Genomic DNA, 15,702 nt, shown 5'->3' on the forward strand with positions numbered 1-15,702 from the left:
AGCTGGCTAAAGAGAGAGCATCGCAACCCCACCCCAGGATACTTGAAAGAAACTGGAACAAAGGGGTGTGAGTGATTGCTGGACCCAGGCTGAAAGGAGATTAGTCTGTAAAAGGGAGTATCCTGGAATTGATGAGATTATCTGTATTCAGTTTGATTAGACATAGATTTGCACATTTTATTTTATTTCGCTTGGTGACTTACTTTGTTCTGTCAGTTACTATTCAGAACCACTTCAATCCTAGTTTGTGTATTTAATAAAATCACTTTTTACTTATTAATTAACTCAGAGTGTGTGTTAATAGCTGGGGAGCAAACAGCCGCGCACATCTCTCTGTCGGTGATATAGAGGGCGAACAATCGATGAGTTTACCCTGCATAAGCTTTATACAGGGTAAACCGGATGTATTTGGGTTTAGACCCCACTGGGAGTTGGGCATCTGAGTGCTAAAGACAAGAACACTCCTGTGAGCTGCTTTCAGCTAAACCTGCAGCTTTGGGGCAGGTAATTCAGCCCCTGGGTCTGTGTTGGAGCAGAGGGGAGTGTCTGGCTTGGCAAGACGGGGTGCGGGGGCCCCGAGCTGGCAGGGAAGGCAGGGGCAGAAGTAGTCTTGGCAGCTCCCAAGGGGGGGTTCTGTGATCCAACCCATCACAGAGGGAACGGAGCATCTCCCAAGGGTGGGATCAGGGGTCTGAGGTTGAAACCCAGCCCCAGCTTGGCGGGGGCAATGGGGTTGCAGCTGGGCTGGGGGTCTGCACCTTACACCCTCTGTTCCTGTGACCGCCACATCCCCCCACAGCCAGGAGCAGTAAACATGCTCCGTCGCCGTCCCCAGCCGCCTGGCCATGTCCACACACAGGGCATAGCAGCGAGGAGCCAGGGGGCGATTCTCCCTCTGGACAGGGCATTGGGGCAACCCAGCCTGGGGTGGTGCATTTTTTAAAGGATGCAGAGGAAGTGAAGACGGCACCACCCAACTGCTAGGACTCCGCAGGGGCTGGAGGAAAGGCTCCCCGGGAGATGCCCAGAGCTCAGCACCTCCAAGAGAAGATGGGGGAGGTGATTTGGTGTCGCCAGGAACAAGAACCACCCGCAGTGGGAAGCCAAAGGCAGGCTGATTCCAATGGGAAATTAGCCCCAGAATGTTAGCAGGGAGGGGACAACCCCTGGACCCAGCTCCTCACAGCAAGGTGTCTCCTGGCTTCCTTAGCCACACACGAGCTCAGTGGGCGAAAGCCTCTGTTCTGTGCCAGAGAGCAGGTGATCGAATGGGCCCCTCTGGCCTCAAGGCTCTAGAATGGATTATTGGACACTTGGGGGTGGAAATCCTGTGTCCATGCACCTCCCCCCCCACCCCCAGGCACTGACAACCCAAGATCTGGCAGCTGGAAGGGGAGGGAGGCCATGGTAGCAGCACGCTAGGGAAGCTGTTACAGTGGCTGATCACAGCCCAGCAGCTGCCTGACCACTTTCGGTGGCGACAGATGCTATTTCCACCCTTGTGGAGCTGTCTGTCTCCTGCTTGTATCCAGCCCCCCACTGGTAGGATCTGAGCCTCTCACAGATGCCCGGTGAGGCTGGGAAGTGCAACTAATCCCATTTTACAGGTGGGGAAGTGGCCCAGAGCGGCTACGGTCACACTCCTGGGGCACAGAAAGGACGTAAGCTGGGTTTCCCCCATCCTAGACAGCGCCGTAACCGTTGCGCCATCCTGCCTCCCCATGGGATGGGCCGAGCTGATACCTGGCTGGATGTTCCACCTTCGGATTAACCCCGGGGACGATTTGCAACCCAGGAGATTTGTGTTTTGTTTTGGGTCTTTAGTTAGTGGCAGAGAAGAGCCGGCAGCCTCCCCAGCTACAGCATTTCCTTCCTGCCGCCGTTAACAAGGCATCATGAGCGCCGGAGAGCAAGGCCAGATGGCAAGGAAAAGCCCATTTCCCCTGGAGCTGCAGTGAAACCTCTGATTTGATTCACAACCTCCAGGTCAGTAGATAATTAGTTCCATATCAGCCAACAATCTGATTTAAGAAGATTGGCTGGAGTTTCATTAACTAGTTACAATGATCAATCCAATTAGCAGAGCGTGGGGTAATGTAGTTACACAGGGATTAGCTCCATTACTCAGGCAGGGAGAACCTGTAATTGATTTAGGCCAAACCCCAGGCGCTCCCTGTGCGTTTAAAGCCCTGAAGCTGCTTTTGGAACACAAGGGCCAGACTCTGTAACGAGCGGAGCCCTCAGGCCAGCTGCAAACACCCCTGGAGCCCCCATTTGCGCCCCAGCGGCTGCCTGCACCTCTCAGGGCAGCAGGATTCTCCCGCTCTGGGGATCTCCCCACCCTCACCTGTTGCATTAGGGTCCCTAGCGGCAGGCGTATTGGGAGCAAGGGGAGCAGCTGATTGGACTTTCTAGAGGCTTTGTGGGTGGGGCTGTGAGCTTGGCTCCATCCTCCCACCTTTTCTGTGTGTGCTGGGAGCTGCATGTGGCGGGGGCCTTGCACTGCGGCCGCTCCCTTAGCTAACCCTGGGGGGGGGCTTAACACCGTTTTCCCTGCGCTGGGCTGGGTGGCAGTTTCGCAAGGGGAGCACAAGGGAGGCAGTCCAGCCTCAGGGCAGTTTCTGGCAGCAGGGGCAAGGGAGGGGGAGCGTGTGCTGGCCGGAGAACCAGCTGCGCGGTGTTTGCTTGGCACCTGCCAGCCCGGGAGCTGACCCACCCCTGACTGGCTGCTCCTGGGGCCCTGCTCACGGTGGGCACTTGGTCACCCTCGTTTCACTGCTGGGAGCGGAGGGGGACAGAAGCCAGGCCCCCGACGCCCCAGGCCCTGTTCTAGCTGCTGGACAGCTCGGCCTTGCTGTCTGGTGCCGCTCTCCCCTGGGGGCAGCAGAGCCCCAGGCCTTGGCAAATCTTTGTATTCGAACTCTGTGGAGACAGACGGGAGCTCAGGCCGGGTGGGCGGTGAGGGATAAAGGGACTGGGTACTTCCCACCCTTCCCCTCACTTGCCAGCACCCAGGCCTGCCGGTGCCCCTCACTCCTGACCTGCAGCCCCTGCTAGCCCGGCCCTGGGCTCCCCCACCCACCTTCTGCCGGTGCCCCTCACTCCCGACCCGCAGCCCCCTGCTAGCCCAGCCCTGGGTTCCCCCAGCTTTACCCACTAGCCTTCGGCTCCAGCAGTTCCCCCTGAGCAGGACTGGCTGGTCTGGAGCCAGCTCTCTCTTCGCGGAAGCTACCTGGGTTTAACGGGCAATTCAAAAATCCTAGTGAAGACGAGCCTGTGTGTGTAGCATAACGGGCCCTTGGCCGGGAGCCCTTCCCCAGAGCGATTCCCGTTACCGTGACCCGGCCGATTTCCAATCCGCTGAGTCGTGAGGAAAGGCGGCTGCGGGGGGCCCTGATGGCAGAGCTGTTAGAAAAAGGACGGGGATCGGGTGTTCTCCAGGTCCACCGAAGGGAGGACAAGATGCAAGGGGCTTAGTTGGCAGCAAGGGAGATTTAATCTTTCTGTCTCTCCAGGCAGTTGAAGGGGCTTCCAAGGGAGGTGGAGGTTTGTAAGAGCAGTTGGGATAAACACCTGGCTGGGCATGTCTGGGGTGACCCTGGGGGCCTCCCGGGACCCCCCCTTGCCGCCCCCGGAGAAGGCTGGGCTCCCTCGTCTCAGCCATGCAGCCCTCATGCTGCTAGGGCGCTGCTGCCAGCTCCGGCACTCAATCACCGCTCTCCATTCATCGGGGCACACGCCGAGGAGCTTCTGTGGGTGATCCCTATCGGCGGAGATTTGAGGTTTACCAGTCGAGTGGCCAGCAGGCAGGGAAGCGCTGCCGGCAGGGCTGAGTTCTGATCCCAGTGAGAGATACACCCAGCGGGAGGAAGCTGCTCAGCTGTGTCTGCTGCGTTCACAGACCCGGCCTGAGCCCTGCAGCGAGTACCCAGCAGGTGTCGTGCTGAGCACCGGGGAGACGGCCCAGCCTTGGCGAGGGGCCGATGCTTCGGCTTCAGTTGCCCCAGTGCCCCCCCTTACACCTCCCCATCAGTCCCAAACCACGGCTTGGACACAGCTGCGCTTGGCCCTGGCAGAACCGGACCGGGCTCCGAGTCCCTCGTCGCTAACACCAGTGCAAACCAGTGTGAAACTCTGCACGGGGGTGAGGGGTTTGCACGCTCGCCTGGCTCCAGTGTAAACAACGGCACGAGAGCTCCAACACGTGATCCACTCGGGCACTCGCATGGTGGGCTGGGCTTGAGCCAGTAGAAAAGCAGCGTGACACAGGGGATCGAGCCGGATTCGGCTCTGGCCGCGTGACGGGGCCTTGGAGGGGCAGAGCGGGGGAGTGGCCCGAGCACGCTGCGCCGGGGCTGTTCCCTGCTCCCCGAGGCCCAGAGGGAGCCATGGGCATTCGAGCAGCCTCAGGGCGTTTCCGTGTCTGTCCAGGTATTTCTGGAGCGCTGCTCCCTGGGGTCACGCATTGTAACACACCCACACCTCCCGGCCTCTCGCTCCAGTCTGCCGCTTCCCCCCTTCTCCAGCTCACAGGTGCGGGGGAGACAGACCTCGCTGAAGCTAATATCCGCGGCATGTGCATTTCTTAGAGCAGATGGTGCCTGCGAATTCCCACGTGCCGTCGGGCAGCGTCAGTTAGCTCCGAGCCGGGCACTTTCAGGGCTACGCGGAGATGGCGGTGGGCTGCCCAGCACAGTAATTCTGCACCCTCTTTATTGCGTGTTTTTCAATCATTAGCAAAGCGAGAGGAGCTCCTCGCAGTGGGACTATTCTAGTCTTGTTCGGTATTTCAGTGGCTAGAGTGGAGGGCTGCGAGTCAGGACTCCTGGGTTCTCATCCTTAGGGGAGAGCGTTGTCTAGTGGCCAGGGCAGAGAACTGGGAGTCAGGACTCCTGGGTCCTGTCTCCAGCTCTGGGAGGGAGCATGGGCTAGTGGTTAGAACACCGTGGGGCAGAAACCCAGGGCTCCTGCGTCCTAGCCCGGCTTGAAGGAAGCAGAGCTTATCTGCGGTGGCGTCAGCACCGGAGCCCCGCTCTGCAGAGTCTCGCTCCTCCTTTCCTTTCCCTTTGTTCTCTGGCGGTTTCTCGCTCTCACTCAGACGTGGGCAGCGGCGCTGGGGCTGACAGGGAAGTAGGTGCCGCGTGTGGGCAGGGCCCCACCTGTGACTCATGCCAGGGCAGGAACATACTCGCTCCTCTGTACCTGGCTCCTCTGCACTGTGCCTCTGCCTCCCCCCCCACCCCCTTCCTTCTGCCAGCGTGGTCCCGGGGGGGGGGGGGTGACGCCGCTGTGTTTGCAGACAGCTGCTGCCAGCTGCTGCCATTGCTCAACAGAGGCAACCTTAGCAGGCTGCCTGTCTGTGCACGGGAAGGCTGGGGGCCTGCAAGGCATGCTGGGAAGGCTCTCCCCCCATCCCCCCTGACTTGGGGTGCATGGCTGGGGCATACATTGTTTGTGGACGCTGATCAGACACACAGCTGAAGACCCTTTGCTGGGGAAGAGTCAACACAGCTTTTGGGAAGGGAAATCACGCCTCGCTAATCTATTAGAATTCTTCAAGTGGGGGTCAGCCAACATGGACAAAAGTGATCCAGGGGATCTAGTGAACTTGGTCTTTCAGAAAGCCTTTCCCACGGTCCCTCGCCAACGTGAGCAGTCGTGGGCTAAGAGGGAAGGTTTTCTCACAGGTCAGTAACAGCGGAAAGGGTAGGAATCCATGGTCAGTTTTCACAGTGAAGCGTAGATAGCGAGGTCCCCCAAGGATCAGTTCCGGGGCCGGTGCTGTCAGACAGATTCATGTATGATCTGGAAAAAGAAATAGAGCGTGAGGTGGCAAAGTTTGCAAATGATACAAAATTGCTCATGATAGCAAAGTCCGAAGCAGACTGCAGAGAGTTACAATGGGAGCTCGCAGCCCTGGGTGCCGGGGCCACACACTGGCAGATGAAATTCAGCATTGATCAGTGCAAAGTAACACCCCTTGGAAAACAGAATTCCAACTAGAGCTCTGCAATCATGGGGTCTAAATGTGCTGTTACCGCTCAAGAAAGAGACCTTGGAGTCATAATGGAGAGTTCTCTGAAATCATCCACTTAATGTCCAGCGGGCGTCAGAAGAGCGACCAGAATGTTAGGAACCATTAGGACAGGGCTAGATCATAAGACAGGAAACATCATAATGCCGTGATATAAATCCAAAGTACACTCGCCCCTTGAATACTGCCGGCAGGTCTGGGCGCCTCGTCTCAAAAAAGATGCATTAGAAGAATTGGAAAAAGTACAGAGATGGGCAACACAACTGCTTAGGGGGATGGAACAGCCTCTGTCTGAGGAGAGATTAAAAAGACTGGGACTGTTCAGCTTCGAAAAGCCACGACCGTGGAGGGATCTGAGAGAGGTCTGTAAATCGTGGCTGGTGTGGAGAAAGGGAATAAGGACGTGTTATTTATCCCTCCACATATCACAAGAACCAGGGTCACCCCATTAAATTAATAGGCCGCAGGTTTAAAACAAACACAAGGATGTAACACACAGTTAACTTGTGGAACTCCTCGCTGGGGGATGTTGTGAAGGCCAAGACTATAATGGGGTTCAAAAAAGAACTAGATCAGTTCACAGAGGATGGGTCCATCGCTGGCTATGAGCCAAGATGCTCAGCGATGCAACCCTGGGGTCTGGGTGTCCCTCGGCCTCTGATTGCCAGAAGCTGGGCCTGGATGACAGGGGTGGATCACTCAGTAATTTCGTTCCCTCGGAAGCACTTGGCACTGGCCGCTGTTGGAAGACAGGACACTGGGCTAGATGGCCCGTTGGGCTGAGCCAGTCTGGCCGTTCTTATGTTTGACAAATGGCAAAGCTTTTAACAATACGTAGGTTCTAGCGCCCCAGTTTGTGTATATGTTCAACACTGCCCTCTACTGGATGGGATGAGGATGGCAACTGTGTACCATAGCACCCAGACTGCTTTCAGCTATTGGGGATTCTCCTTTAAGGGGTAGGAGCAAGCAGACCTGGGTTCTAGCCTTGCCAACGCGGTGAAGTTGTGAGTGTGAGTCATGGTGTGTGTATACAAACGCATACACCCCATTCAGAGTGTATCCCAACCCCCACCTCTGCTCCAAACTGAAGCTGTCACCCACTACACAGCATGGCTAGGAACCCCTGAACACCCCTATTTTTCAGACCCCCCCCCATTCCTGTTGGGTTTCACAGGATGGTAAATATGCTCCTGCCCCCCCCCCCCCGGCTGTCGTTTGAAAGCCTGACGAACCAGCCGCCTTTGAAGAATTCGTCAGCCGGAGCAGGGTCGGCCCCGCCACAGCGGCGTGATTCAGCCGAGCTGGTATTTCGATTCGACAGCCTGTTTGGCAGCACAGTCACTGAGTCAATGCAGGGCTGGGAACGGTGCCTGCTTCGTTCTGAGCCAGACCCACAGCACAGTGAGATCCCCCCCCCCCCCGCCCCAGCCAGAGGGACCCTGCCCACCCCACGAGCTCCACCAACATGGCTCATCGGCTCCTGGGCCTTCCGACTGAGCGAGGGGCCGGGGCGGTCACGCGGGCTGCCGGGCGGGAACGGCTTTTCCTGGCTCCGCTCCGGGTGTCCCGGGAGCGAAATCCCCCCTTGCCACGTGCTCAGTCCCTTCACCTCGGTAACACCCTCCCGACCTGGGCCGCGTGTCCACGCCCAGCCATCGATTCGTTCCCCCCAAGGGCCAGGCCGTGTGGCCCCACCTGTGGCGGGGGGTTCCGGGCGCGAGGCGGGGCTTGGTGTGGGCACATCCTGCCCTCGCGCGGAGCACACACAATGCTGCAACGGCCGGAGATCCCCAGGGGAGATAAAAACGCTGCTTTTGTTACTTGGCTCCTATTTCCGGCTCCGCTGCGGCTGAGCGACAGGCCGGAATTTCTGCAGGTCTGCACCGTCCTCGGGCAGAGCCCTGGGGGCTGCTCGATCTGCTCCCAGCGCGAGCCGCTGCTAGAGGCTTTCCCAGGCTCTGTACGAAATGGGGGGGGGGTAGAACTAGAGAGGGGGGCAGAGCACACGGCCCAGAGTCCAGCCCCCCCGCCCCAGCCTGGTTTGCGGCACTGAAGAGACCGTGCAATCGTGGAGGGCAGCACTGCCTGGGTCCCCAGCAGTGGGCCAGGAACTGCCAAGCAACTCTGCCACTGACTCACTGCTGGGCCTGGAGCAAGTCCCTTCTCCTCTCCTGGCCTCCCTGTCCCCATCTGCACAGCCAGGCGGGAAGGAGGGTAACAGGGTAACGTGAGATGGGCTCAGGGCCACCCAGAGGATTCAGGGGGCCGGGGACAAAGCAATTTCAGGGGCCGCTTCCATAAAAAAGAAGTTGCAATTCTATAGATACTATATTCTCGTGGGGGCCCCACTTGCCCCCCCCCCCGGGCGGCCCTGGATGGAAACAGCTGCAGAGGCGGCATCGGCTCCCCGCAGCACTCGCGCCTCCCGCCCACACACACGCTCAGCCCGCAGAGCAAAGCTCGGCAGCCCACGAAGGGGAAATTCCAGCTGCAGGGTTTGTGCCTCGCCCTGGGGCTCTGGGGCTACCGCCCTCCGCTCTGGGCTCCTCTGTCTGCAGACGGCCCCAGCAGGAGTGACAGGAGTCGAGTCTCCCCGGCCCGGTCAGTCCTTGGCTTCTCCTCCAAGCCTGGCTGGGAGGGGGCCCATCCGTGCCAGTCACGTGGCAGCAACTCAACTGGATCTGGACTGGTAGCCCAGGGCGCAAGACTCCGCACCGGAGCCAGCTGCTCGGAGAGCACCGCTCACCTGCCCAGACTGCAAGGGCTTGCCGGTGGCCCGAGTGCAGTGAGTTTGCTGGGTCTCAGTCCAGTTCCCAGGTGGGACCCTTAACCCCCCAGCACCAAGGCCAAGGGCTGGCTGGGGCCCAGACTGAACTGGGTGTGGGGGGGCAGCCCCTTCGCAGCACACGTGTGCCCACTGATCACGCCTGGGGGAGAAGGATGAGGGCGTAGAAAGGGACGAACAGCTCAAGGGGACTGGGGGGCAGGTCCCCTCCTGCCGCTGTCTCTGGATCAGTGCCACCCCCTCGCACCTGGCAGCCTGGCGTCGATCCCAGAGAGCACTCGGAGCCTGCGCGCCCGGAGCGAGGCTCTGACAGGCGCCTGGCGAGGGCAGGCCTGGGCTGGCCACGTGCACGGAGCTGCAGAGGCTGGCTCCGGCACACCCACGGGTCGGTGCCGAGGGATGAGCCAGCGACACGCACACAGGTACACGCCTGCACCCACATGCAGAGATCCAGGCTGATTCCACCCCCACACGGACGTGCACCTGGTACACACCGAGATCGATTCCTCACACGCGGAGGGACCCAGAAACCCCCCCCCCCCCAGCACGGAGACGGGGCCGGGCCCAGCACCCAGGTGCCCACGCGGCCCCATCGAGTCAGGCCTGCACAGAGCCAGAGGCCCCCGCGTGCTGCCGGCTTGGGGAGCAGAGAGACACCAGGCCCCCTGCACGAATCCAGCCCCACACACTCGGGCGCAGGCCGGCCTGGGAAGGCGGCTGCCCCCACACCCCTCAGTAACCCCCCAGGGAGGTGGTGGAATCGCCATCACTGGAGGGTTTTCAGAGCAGGTTGGCAAACACCTGCCAGGGCTGGGGCCTTCCTCCTGCCACGGGCGCCGGGGGCTCCCGCCCAGTCCTGCCACCTGCCACCTCAGCCCCCCCCCCCCACGCTGAAATGGGAGCTGCTTGCACCACCCCTGAGTTTAGCCCCAAGCCCCCCCCCAGCCCTGCGGCTCAAGGCCCAGGCGTGGGGGGGTCCCGGGGGGGGGTCCCAGAAAAGCTCTGCTGGCAGCGGCCCAGCCCCCGGGCTGGATTCTTGCTGTAACTAACCCGGCGGGGGGGGGGGCGCTGCGGGGTTTGCTCTCGCTGGTGCAGGGCGCTGCTGTCTCTTTAAGCGTGTCCCCCCCCCCGGGCTCGCTCGAGCCGGCCGGGGCAGGAGGCTCCGGGAGGGGGCGTCGCAAACCCGCTGCGGGGCCCGGGAGAACCTGCCCGCGCCGCCCGGAGCTCGCTTCGCGCCGCGCCGGAGGAAGGTGCGGGGGCCCCGGCAGGGGAGGGAGGGGCCGGGGCGGGTGTGATGTCAGCGGGGCCGGGCTCGGCCGGGCGGCGCCCCAGGCTCGCCCCGCGCTGCCGAGCTCCGGACGAGGTAGGGCGCGCCCGGGGGACGGGGCTGCGGGGACCCCGCCCGGCTCCGCAGCCCCCGGCGCCGGCGAGGGGCAAAGAAACTTTGCGGCGGCCCGGGGGGTCCCTGCGCTCCCGGGGCTTCCCCCTCCCGCAGCGCCCGGGCAGGAGCCGGAGCCGGAGCCGGAGCCGGGTCCGGCCGCTCCCCGCTCGCGGTGCCCGGTGGGTGCCGCGCTCCCTGCAGCGCCGAGCACAGGAGCTGGTGGCCGCAGCCCCCCCCCGTCCGGGTCTGGCTCCGGTGCCCGGCGCTGCGCAGGGGGAGGGGCTTCTCCGTGCCCCGGCCTGGCCCCAGGGTGACCCACTGGGCGGGCTGGTTCAGTCCCTCCTGGCGGGGGGCTGCCGGGAGCGGGGGGGGGGCTGGGCTCTTGCCCCCAGTCATAGAGTCCGGCCAGGAGGGACCCTCCTGTGCGCCCGCCCCGCAGGGCCAGGGCCGGAGGGGTCCAGGGCTTCCCCCGCCGGGGCGGTGCCGCGTTCCCCACCTACCCCCCGAGCTGCCATGGAGCCGTCGCTGCGCTGGGGGGCTGCAGGGACGCGAAGGGGAAAGGGCCGCACAGGAGGAGGCGCTGGGGTGTTTGGCTGAGGGTGGCCGGCGGGTGGCAGGCGGGTGGCCGAGTGGGGCAGGCGGGTGGCCGAGTGGGGCAGGCGGGTGGCCGAGTGGGGCCGGCGGGTGGCAGGCGGGTGGTCGAGTGGGGCTGGCGGGTGGTCGAGTGGGGCTGGCGGGTGGCAGGCGGGTGGCCGAGTGGGGCCGGCGGGTGGCAGGCGGGTGGCCGAGTGGGGCCGGCGGGTGGCCGAGTGGGGCCGGTGGGTGGCAGTGGGTGGCCGAGTGGGGCCGGCGGGTGGCAGGCGGGTGGCCGAGTGGGGCCGGCGGGGGGCCGAGTGGGGCCGGCGGGTGGCCGGCGGGTGGCCGAGTGGGGCCGGCGGGTGGCCGGCGGGTGGCCGAGTGGGGCCGGCGGGTGGCAGGCGGGTGGCCGAGTGGGGCCGGCGGGTGGCCGAGTGGGGCCGGCGGGTGGCCGAGTGGGGCCGGCGGGTGGCAGCGGGTGGCCGAGTGGGGCAGGCGGGTGGCAGGCGGGTGGCTGAGTGGGGCCGGCGGGTGGCTGAGTGGGGCCGGCGGGTGGCAGGCGGGTGGCCGAGTGGGGCCGGCGGTTGGCCGAGTGGGGCCGGCGGGTGGCAGTGGGTGGCTGTGTAGCGAGGGGCAGAGGTTTGACCAGGGGGAACCGTGAGGCAGGGCACAGGGGAAGACCCCTGCCTGAAGTGATGGGCCTGTGTGGCCAGCAAAGCACCCGGTGGAGCACCTCGAACCCAACCCCGGTGCCTGCTGGGTGCTGAGCTCTGGCTCCAGGCTTGGCTGGTGAATCTCTGAGCCCCAAGGACTGGTCCGGCTGGGATCAACCCTGCCTGCTGGGACCTCTGGCTCTGCTAATGAGAGAGCCCAGCCGAATCTCTGTGTGCGGGAGCCGGGGGGCCTGGGCTTGGCGCCCGGGGGCACGGGGGAGCACTGATGGTTAACACTAGCTGAGGATCGGCTCCCTGGGGCCTGGAGCTTTTAGGGGTTCAGCCTCCCACGGGATTTCGGAGGCAGGTTTCGGTGTGTGATGCCCTGGCCCAGGAGAAAACCAGCCCCCGTGACTCAAGTCACAAAGGCCCCGCCATCTTGTTTAACTTTTATATATGGGGGGAAAAAATCCTTCCTGGGCCAGGTTGGGGCTTTGGCCAGTCCGGCTCCCTCGCCGCCAGGGCAGAAATCGCCCCGAGTGTGTCGCAACTGGACCTCCAGCGTGGGCACCTTCCTTCAGCGCTGGGAAGGCTCCCGGGGAAATGGAACCCAGGAGTCCTGGCTCCCAGTCCTACCCGCCCCTCGGTTAACTGATCCTCGGGGCGAGTTTCCGGGGTTACGCTTCATATTCTGCTTGGCTTTGACACTCTCTTTTCTGGAGCCTGGAACGATCCATGGTGAGAAAGCGACGCTGCAGGCGCGCGGGCTGGGAAGGGTTTGTCCTGCCCCCAGCAATTCTCCTCAGACCGGAGAGGCAGCATCCACCTGTGCTAAAGAGCCCAGCTCCAGTCATGTGCCAAAGGGCACGTTTACGAGCGCTCCTGGGTAAATAACAGGGGGGGGCAGGAGTGATTGTTAATTAAGGAAAACAGAATAACTTCCTGCCAAGATCTGAACGGTGGACAAACAATAACGTGCGATTCCCGAGCGCCTTTCCTCCCCCAGCACTGGCTATAGACAGGTCATCTTCCGCCATGGAGATGCGGCCACCTCTGGGGGGGGCGCAGCAGCTGTTTAGACAGGGCCCGGCAGAGCGGTGGTTTGAGGTCTGAGGGCAGAGGGAAGGGTGCCCTCGTTGGGCCGGCAGCAACTTGGCCCGCCCTCATCCAAGCGCTGACCCAGCTCAGGATGCCAAGCGAGGGGGGGACCCCCCCCCCATGCTCATCCCTTCTGTGGGTCGTGTGGAGGGACTGGGGCAGCGGCGGGCCTGGCTCGCTGGATCCCTCTGACTGTGCTGAGGCGGGAGGGGGTGCAGGGTCCAGCTGACCGAACCCTTTCTGGGGAGCTGCAGCCTAGACTGTCCCGTTGCTCTGGGGGTGGGGGGCAGGGGGTGGCCGATGGGGCTTTGCTTTGAAGTGCGGCGGGAGGGGCATTTGCAGAGAGACCGGGATGAAGCAGGAACCTCCGTTAATCAAGGGGAGAGAGAGCTGCAGTCACTGGTGGGGGCGGGGGAGTCTCGGTGGCGCTCGGCTTGTGGCTGGGTGAAAGGGGGGAGGGATAGCTCAGTGGTTTGAGCAGTGGCCGGCTAAACCCAGGGTTGTGAGTTCAATCCTTGAGGGGGCCATTTGGTCCTGCTAGTGAAGGCAGGGGCTGGACTCGATGACCTTGCAAGGTCCCTTCCAGCTCTAGGAGATTGGTGTATCTCCAGTTATTACCTTATCACCCCCCCAGCGCCTCCCCTGTGGAGCTGGGGTCAGGGCCCTGTGTGGTGACTGTTCCCCCATTTCCCAATGTGTCACTTAGAGCTGCCTCGGGGCTGCTGGAACCTCTGCGGGAGGCAGGCCAGGCCCAGGCTATGGGGAGTTAGGGCTTCGCCCTGCCCCGGCCTAGGAACAGGGTCCCCCGGAGTCAGACGCCGGGTGAGCGGCCCGGCACCAGCAGACGCGCCGAACCACTTGTTAAAGCCGCAGCCCAGGGCAGGAGTGTTTCCTTCATTCAAGCCTGCTGGTTCCGCAGGCCTGAACTCGCTGGGAACGCAGGGTGTTGGCCTGACAATGGCAGGGAGTAACCGACTCGCGGTGTCTGGATCTGGCTGGGGGCTGGGTCAGAGCCGATGGCTGGGCTGGCGGGGAAGCCCAGGGAGATCAGAGCTGGGCGGGGAGCCGGCTGCCAGGTGCAGTTCAGACCCACTGTCGCTTGGCTCACGGCGTTGGGACAGCTGCCTTGTGTCCAGTGCGAGTGAGTTAAAATGGAGAGTCCCTGCCCTGGAGTCCTGGCCCCCACTCCCCTCCCAGAGCTGGGGCTGGAACCCAGGAGTTCTGGCTCCCAGCCCCCCCCCCCCCCCCCGAGCTCAACCACCTTCCCCGAAGCTTCTCCTTGTGCTGTCCCTTTAAGACCCGCCTGTGGGGGATGACCCCCCCCATCAGTCAGGTGGGGGCTGGCAGCTCAGCTGGGGCATGGGTGGGGGCCAGCCAATTCCCAGGCTCCTGGCAGTGGGGCCAGGCTGCCCCTGCCTGCCCGCCCGGGAAGCCCCCTGCCCAGAGTGGGGAAGACAGCTGGAGGGGGGGGGGGGAGTCCCAGAGCAGGGCACTGAGCCATTCCCTGGACATTCCCACCCCTCCTGCGTGGCCAGTCGGCCCCCTGCCGAGCCCTGGCCCAGCCCCTGGCCCAGCCCCACGCAGGGCGGCACCCCCCAGCTAAGTCAGGGAAGCATTTAAGGGCAGCTGGATCCCATTAGCCAGGAATCCCAGAGGGGGTGGGGGGGGAGCCTGCCAGCCTGGGCCAGCACCCCGGTGTTCCCACCCCTGCCTCCGGCCAGCACTGGCTGGGGGGGAGTGCGGGCTCAGCTGGGCTGGGGGGGCGGAGGTGATGCTGTGAAGATGGGCAGCCCCAGAGGGAGTCAAGACTCCTGGGTTCTTTTCCGGGTGCTTGTAGGCAAGTCCCTGCCCCTCTCTGCCTCAGTTTCCCCATCTGGAAAGCAGGGAGGCTGTGAGGCTAAACTAATGACTCATGTTTACAGAGCACTTTGGACCAGGATTGGGGGGCACTGGCAGATCTTGGGGGGGGGGGCAGGGCTGGGATAGCAGGGGGCTGTGGGTCAGGAGCTGCTAAGATCGGTGTCCCCCTCCCCCCCCCTGGCCGCGCCAGCACTCGCTTGCCTTGTGCAGCCCCCAGGTACCTTGGCACTTGCTGGGTGACGGGCGCTGGGGTGGGAGGCGTGATGCACGTGGCAAGGGGGAGGCCGAGGCGCAGTAGCAGGGGAGCTGCCCCCCCCCAGGCTGGGAAGCTGCAGCCCCATGCCAAGGGGGGCGGGGTGGGGCCATTAGCACAGCAGCCGCCTTGCCAAAAATCTCCTCCGTCAGGCTGAGATAACGCCCCGGGCTGGGGTGCAGCCCTGCTGTGCCCCCCCCTGGAGCAATGGGGCTGGTGAGGAGAGGCCCCCGCGGTGTCCCAGGGAAGGGAGCTGGTGTCTGAGCCGCCCCCCCCCCTCCGCGCTGCCCCACTCATGACAAAGGGTCGGGGGAGGGGCTTTGCCCTGGATCGCCTGGGCCCCAGCTGCGGCTAGACGCCCGTCAGGTGTCACTGGAGCCGGGGCTGGGGGGGACTGGCTGGACCCTTGGTTGGGGGGCTGCACAGTGAGTCCCTGGGGTCCCTTCTCTCCTCCCTGGCCCGAGCCAGTCGGCGTCCCAGGAGCGGAGCCAGCGCTGCAGGGCCAGGCAGAGCCGGGCTGGGTCAGAGCCGAGGCTGCTCCGAGTCGTGGGCCGGGCCGGGGGCAGCGGGGCCGGGGGCAGCAGGGCCGGGCCCCCTGCTCGGCCGTCCCCTGGGGATCAAGGTGTTAAGCTTTGGCCTCCAACCCCAAACGGCTTCTCCCAGCATCTGGTTTCCATTTGCCGCGCTCGGCGGCTGGAGCCAGGGGCAGGCAGAACTGAGCTAAATTTAGCGCCGCTGATGGAGTTAGCAGGACTTGGTAACCTCAGGCTCACTGGGATGTGTCCAGGGTGGAGTCGGTGCCCCTTCCCCCAGGCCTGGTGTGCCTGCCCTCCTCCCGACAGCTTGGGGGGGCCGGGAGCCAGGACTCCTGGGTTCTGTTCCTAGTTCTGGAAGGGGAGTGGGGTCTAGTGGTTAGAGTAGGGGGGCTGGGAGCCAGGACTCCTGGGTTCTTTTCTCAGTAGTCCTGCTGGTTTGCTTTGTGTCGCATCACCGCTCTGCCTCAGTTTCCCTTCTATAAAGGGCGGGGGAGCAGGATCCTATCAGGGGCTATAAGTGCAT

The 15,702-nt window shown here is 63.3% G+C and overlaps 1 protein-coding gene across 4 annotated transcripts in view; it reads left to right on the top strand.

The window, feature by feature from the left end:
• Positions 1-1,732: 1,732 nt before the first annotated feature.
• The window catches only part of DGKA (diacylglycerol kinase alpha), a 29,158-nt gene continuing 15,188 nt past the window's right edge, over positions 1,733-15,702 (top strand). Inside the window, exon 1 of one of the 4 annotated variants that reach the window (XM_044995458.1) lies at positions 1,733-1,986. Coding sequence is in view for 1 of the 4 variants with exons in the window: in XM_044995454.1 (XP_044851389.1) it covers positions 13,224-13,671 (448 nt within the window). In the remaining 3 variants the exon portion in view is untranslated. Of the gene's footprint in view, positions 1,987-10,021; positions 10,073-10,125; positions 10,186-13,173; positions 13,672-15,702 lie in introns of those variants that run through there. The other 3 variants (XM_044995456.1, XM_044995455.1, XM_044995454.1) reach the window with 3 other exon arrangements.

Source organism: Mauremys mutica, chromosome 20 (assembly GCF_020497125.1).
Source record: "Mauremys mutica isolate MM-2020 ecotype Southern chromosome 20, ASM2049712v1, whole genome shotgun sequence".
NCBI lineage: Eukaryota > Metazoa > Chordata > Testudines > Geoemydidae > Mauremys > Mauremys mutica.